Source organism: Aegilops tauschii, chromosome 7, assembly GCF_002575655.3.
Source record: "Aegilops tauschii subsp. strangulata cultivar AL8/78 chromosome 7, Aet v6.0, whole genome shotgun sequence".
NCBI lineage: Eukaryota > Viridiplantae > Streptophyta > Magnoliopsida > Poales > Poaceae > Aegilops > Aegilops tauschii.
Window position 1 is genome coordinate 584,635,857 of NC_053041.3, and position 6,263 is coordinate 584,642,119.

Consider the following 6,263-nt stretch of genomic DNA (forward strand, 5'->3'; position numbering starts at 1 on the left):
AATTAGTTTTGGGGCTCTAGGTGTACAATAGAAAGTTTGATCAATCTTTGGAAACCAAATAAAGATTGATCAATCTTTGACATCTTAATAAACACAATTTATTATTTATAGTAATCAAACAAATCAGGATCTGATTGCAATCGAGGCGAGTATCAAAATAATTACTGTTTATTTACTTTTAGTAACACAATAATTGTGGATCTCAATATAATGAAGGAGATACCCTGTTACCGTAAGGGTAGTCACGTAATATATCTATTTCCATTAATGCACCAACGTTATGTCTCATGCTTTATTTACACCAGTTTATTTTCCTTATGTGTGTAACAAAATATACTTTGCCTTGATTGCGTGCAATATTAAGTCTCATGCTTTGTACTTTTGCAAATAAGTTGTGCTGAACAAAGCATTGAGTTATTATGCAACCCAGAGTTTTTTAAGGATTTATTAATACTTCAAATGAAATGAAATGAAATTGTGAACATAAGTCGAAATTTGTTCGTGTGTCAGCTTTATGCCAATCACGGCTTCATGTCGAGAAATATAATTTAAAATATTTCTTTAGTCAGCCTTTTCTGATTTACTAATTGTTGTGTTTGGCAGTAAACTGTTTTAAAAACCACAATTTTTCCATATTAAATTATTTTGAAGCATAAACAACACGCACTAAATATTTTGATAGAACCGTGAGCAGCTCTATCAAAATTGCTTGCTAGCCGTATTGGTGTAGGTGTCTCAGCAACGTAATTACTTCTGTTTTTAATATCATGTACAGAGTCATTCGAACTATTATTTTTAACTGAGACGAATTTGTACTTGGACGGAAGTTAGTTAATATTGCACCAAATAAAACCTAGGATGTATATCGTTCAGTTCTAAATATATCGGCATACATTTTTTTGCTATCTAAATAGTTTGCGAGTAAGCACTTGTATCGCTGCTGCCATTGCTAAAACATGGCATGGGGCTGAGAACAAACATGCAACTTAAGACAAACTTTTGTTCCTCTCAACATGTAGTGATAAAAGAAAATGACAATAGCATGTTTGCTGGGATAAATAAAATAAAACTGAAAATCACATTGTCATCGAGCATTTAAATAAGAGAAAACAAGAAAATTAATCACCCTTCATTATTTGACTCCGAACGATTACATTGGTAAATGCTCATAAAGAGCAATGCAACAACTAACATACTAAGATATATAAATAACACTGTAGACCTCCTCATGCTTGGTCCTTTGAAGGTGGTGGTGGCTTCTTGTCGCATGCTTGGATATGCTTCACGACCATCTCCGTCAACTGATTCATTTGGTTAATCAAAGTCTGCACCAACATGCTAGTCTGTTGTTGTGCCTGCAGAATCTCATAGTTGCTGGTACCCCAACCGTCTTTCCTCTCTGCATTTGACCCCATGCCACGCTGGATATCCCTGCCTGAGGGGACATGTGCACGAGGGATGTGATGCACCTCACGACGTCGGATTTGGTTATCAAAGTGGTTTGTCGAAAGCATGGTTGGGAACTGAATAGGCAGGTTATGATCATGCATCTTTAGTTTCTTACACTTTGGTGCGGATCCCTCACCAACACCACGAGCTCGGTGCGGTTCTTCATCATCTTCCAGTTGACCTAGATCACCAGGATGAAGCTGAGTCGTGTCTTCCTGATCTTGATCGTTATCCTCGGAACTATTGGATGACGACATGTCAAAGTAACTGGAGTGGCAAGGATGTAGCGGTCTGGTTTGGGTGATGCAAGGGTGGAGCAATTTATAGATGTTTATAAGGAAACATTGATTAGAAAATCCGTCTATGAATCAACCGAGATGATCACAATCAGAAAATAAAATCTTTTGGAATCAGATTTATGATTCGGCGTGATCAACCCAGTAGTAGTTTACAATGAAAAACAATGAACATGCCATTAAATAAACTAACACTACCAATTTTTATGTCACCAACCCATTAGTAGATATAAAGGAAACACATTTAAGGGTGATGATACACGTTCTGTTTTGATGACATCGTATTGGTGATTGGCATGATCACTTGCCGTAATATTATTGGTGATACATATATTACTTGTTTCCGGAGTCATTAGGAGATATCACTTGCCGTATTGGTGGTATCACTTGCCGTATTGGTGATATCACAACCCATTAGGAGATATCACTTGCCGTATTGGTGATACATATATTATTTGTTTCCGGATATTATATGGGGGATTTTGAATTCTTTTTATATGGATATTTACTAAGTCTGCCGATATTAAAATTAAGTTATTTTCTTTTCCGGTTTTATTAAGTTATTTTCCATTTCTAGTCAATCTTTTTCTTTGAACATCTTTTTGTGAACATTTTTTTCATAAGTATCGTCAAACACATTAATCTGAGCACCAATATAATACTATGAACATGCGGTACAAAAATTAGACACCCATACACACTCATACAGCTCAAGGCAGTAAAAGAACTTCAAATACATGTATGCTTTCAGCCTTTTCATGACCACGTATGCTTCATCTGCTCATGAAAACTGAACAGCGTTTAAAACTGATTGGAGCAAACCAAATCTTAGACACTCATACAGCTCAAGGCAGTAAAAGAACTTCAAATACATGACTATATATACTAACAGCAAGCCATGCCAGCTATAAATGTACATGAAAACTGGACAACATTTAAAATTGGGTGGAACAAAGCAAATATTACACACTCATACACACTCATACAGCTCAAGGCAGTAAAACAACTTCAGATACATGTATGATTTCAGCCTTTTCATGAGCATGTATGCTTTAATCCTCTCGAGCATACATAACATATGTAAACCAATGTATCACACGCACTGAAATTCAATGTATCAAATGTAACCTGCATGCTAAATGGTGACAAGACATGCATGCTTTGAAAGGGTTTTAATCAGCTTGAGTATTCAAACTGTACAAAGTAAATTTAACATGTTCCAGGTCTTTATGAAGCCAATCATTATTTCTGAATCTCAGATTACACATAACATAGTACGCTGTGTGACATGTACATTGATAGAAACATTGCGATAGTAGAAAACCTATAACAGTGATGAAGGTCCTACTATGATGGCTGATTATTGAAATGCAGTTAGTAGTTCAACTAATTGGAGTATACCTCCAACAACCAAGATACCAAATGAAAAGATATGTAAAAAAACTGAATTACAGCAATTCTTGACCATCGGAAGAGTAAATTCCATATTTATAAATCCAGCAGGTCTATTAAGACCGGACTTCAGCCTGTAAGTACTTCCTTGTAGACGATGTTCTTCATTGAGATCAGCAAGGACACGGTCGGTCTTTTTCGCTTCTTTGGATTGTTATTTTGCATGTTGGCCTTCTCCTTCGGCTTCTCCTTCTGAATGAGTATCTTTATGTTTCTCTTCGCGGTGGCTCGAGACAAAGCAACATAGAGTTGACCATGAGAGAACACCGGATTAGGTAGATACACACCAACAATCGGGATGGTCTGCCCTTGAGCCTTGTTAATCTTCATAGAAAAGCTAAGCCTTATACGAAATTGCTTCCTCTTAAACTTGAATGGAAACATGTCGTTGTCAGATGGGCACAGAGGTATTCAAGGAAGGAAGACCCTCCAACCAGTGTGTTGTCCAATCACGATTTCTGCATCAATGGTGTTCCTCTCAAAACCTCTAACAACAAGCCTAGTCCCGTTACACAGTCTATTAGCTGGATCAATATTCCTTAGAAGTATGACCGGGTAGTTCAGCTTTAGTTTGAGTGCATGCGGAGAAAGACCATTGGGAGTCAATCCGTTCAGAAACTCAGGAGCGCAGTAGCCATATGGGTCGTCTTCCGCACTGTCAAAGCTATGGTAGATTACTTCATCTTTGTGGAAACGCTCTATCATGCGGATGTTTATCTTGTCGACGTTGTCATTTGTCGTGGAAAGGATTGCGTGAGATGTCATGTAATTCGAATCAGACATGTTGTCATCTAGACTCGGAAACACATGGTCAATCAGCTTCTCTAGGTCGTCAACCTCGCCTGTAGATGGCAGACAAATGTCATCAGGGAGTAGTATGTTGCCTTGATCGTCAGCTTCCTCTGTGCCATTACTGACCCTGAGCAAGTAATCTGCAAACCACGTGTCATTATGAGCCCTCATTTTGGTGATGAGCCGAAGCTGCCGCATACCCTTCCATAGATGTTAACTTCGGAGGCTTGCATCAATTATCTGGCCCTGTGACCCCCCTCTGACGACCAGAAGCACCTGCCTAAAGTCCCCGCCAAAAACAACAGTCTTTCCTCCAAAGGGTCGGTCGCGTATTCCCATGATGTCGCGCATGCCATTGTCCAATGCCTCAACCGCTTGTCGCTTAGTCATGCTGGCCTCGTCCCATAGTATCAATGAGGCCATCCTTAGCAGCTTGGCTGTCCCACTCTGCTTGGTGAAGCTGCACGAGGCTCCATCATCGTAACTCAGTGGGATTTTGAACCTCGAGTGGGCAGTCCTGCCGGCAGGCATGATAGAAGCAGCGACGCCCGACGTCGCGGTAGCGATAGCAATCTTGCCCTCGCCCCTCACCTTGGCAAGCATCGCCCTGTAGAGGAAGGTCTTCCCTGTACCTCCAGGGCCATCAACAAAGAATACACCCCCATCACCGCGTTCAACAGCCGCTAGTATCTCGTCGTATGCAGCCCTTTGCTCCAAGTTCAGGGAAGATGACAATTTAGTGTCACTTTCGTCAAACTCAACGGTTGATTCCTCGATAATCTCTCTGGCCTCGCCCTCGGTTGGGTCAAACGCATCATCGATGGTTGGAAGAGAGAAATCAATAATGTCTTTACCCATGGACTGCAACATACCCCTAATGTCAAGCAACACCATCTGCTCCACCTCGTTCGGGGACGTCCATGTTCGACGGTAGTCATCAGACATAGGCTCGAGGTGCCTATCCCATAAACCGCGCACGTTTCCTGGCTCGCAGTGCACCAAGATGGTTGCGAAGAGCCTCCTAAGAGAACATGGCATCGCCCACTACTCCGCCTCCATAAGACAGTCGTCGAGCGTGTTGTCTGCCTCGATGAGTCCCAACCTTTCAGCAGCCTCTCTAAAGCTCCCACATACCACTCCATCCACGGTGAGCAAGTCCTCAAAGCCTGTTTTGCCCGTAACATGGTTCAACAACACACGCAGGTAGTACCGCTCCCCCTCGGCAGGATTGGCAGGCACGATACGACCTATTTGAAAACGCTCCACTCGCCGCATCCAGAACTTCTTTCTCTTCTCCCACGTGAAGCTTCCGGAAAAATCCTTGTACAATATATGCCTTGCCCAAGGGTGTTTTTCGTTAGCCTTGAAATACTCCGTTAACATGGATTTTGAAGCATTTTCGGAGGAGACAACATTCTTCAAGTCAGCCTGTGCATTGAATGCAACCCTGTGCATATTCGGGAGATGAAGAGGCAACTGCAAGACAAGCGGGTAATTGGCGCACAGTGGGAAGCCAAATATCCTCCACATAGCCTCCGGAGGGGTCACCCATCTTGCGTCAACGTATCTCTTGATCTCATCAATGTTACCATCAGCGTCTGGCTGGTTGATGCTGAAAGAAGCCTTATCATGGCCCTTATAAATGTACTTATAAATGTATTTGACGGCCTTTATGCTAGAGCAGACCTCAACGTTGATGTGGCAATTAAACATCCGCAGAAGGTAAGGGTTATATGGCACAACCCATTAGTTGTCCAACATTTTCCCTCGGACCTTAGCACGTCTTCCATCGTATCTACGCTGATAAACTGGGTATGAGTCCTTGCCTTGTACCGTGTTCTCATTGAATGGCCGCGGGTATCTGCAGTTGCATTCATTATCTTGCATGCAAACATTCTTCGGGTTGAGAGCACCGCATGGTCCGTGCATCATATGTTTTACCACCATTGCATACATTTCAGGATACTTCTGCTTGTCTGGGAGCTCTGCGGAAATGAGTCGGTCATACTGCTCTAGGACAGGAAGCTTATATGTTGAATCCATGATCAACAAAAAATGTGCGTGGGGAGGCCCCTCTTTTGGAACTCGACTACGTACACATAAGCAACAACAACACCCAGGACCATCTTCTTGAGCAACATGTCTTTCATAGCCTCTAGTTTACCGTAGAACACACGAGCCACAATATCAGGTCGGTCTTGCGCCGTCTGACCAGGAAGCAACTCATTCGTTATCTCTTCCCATTTAGGGTTGCAAGTCATGGTCAAGAAGATG

The 6,263-nt window shown here is 41.8% G+C and overlaps 2 protein-coding genes across 2 annotated transcripts; both read right to left on the bottom strand.

Annotated features, from left to right (window-relative positions):
• Nucleotides 1-3,266: 3,266 nt before the first annotated feature.
• On the bottom strand, nucleotides 3,267-5,027 carry LOC109743051 (uncharacterized). The gene is made up of 3 exons (XM_020302134.1): nucleotides 4,208-5,027; nucleotides 3,651-4,039; nucleotides 3,267-3,566 (listed from the first exon to the last, which is right to left on the bottom strand). Exons 1-3 carry the CDS (start codon nucleotides 5,025-5,027, stop codon nucleotides 3,267-3,269), a joined length of 1,509 nt encoding a protein of 502 aa, XP_020157723.1.
• A 6-nt stretch (nucleotides 5,028-5,033) lies between these two features.
• LOC141027438 (uncharacterized) lies at nucleotides 5,034-5,620 on the bottom strand. The gene is made up of 2 exons (XM_073504470.1): nucleotides 5,579-5,620; nucleotides 5,034-5,465 (listed from the first exon to the last, which is right to left on the bottom strand). Exons 1-2 carry the CDS (start codon nucleotides 5,618-5,620, stop codon nucleotides 5,034-5,036), a joined length of 474 nt encoding a protein of 157 aa, XP_073360571.1.
• Nucleotides 5,621-6,263: the final 643 nt, after the last annotated feature.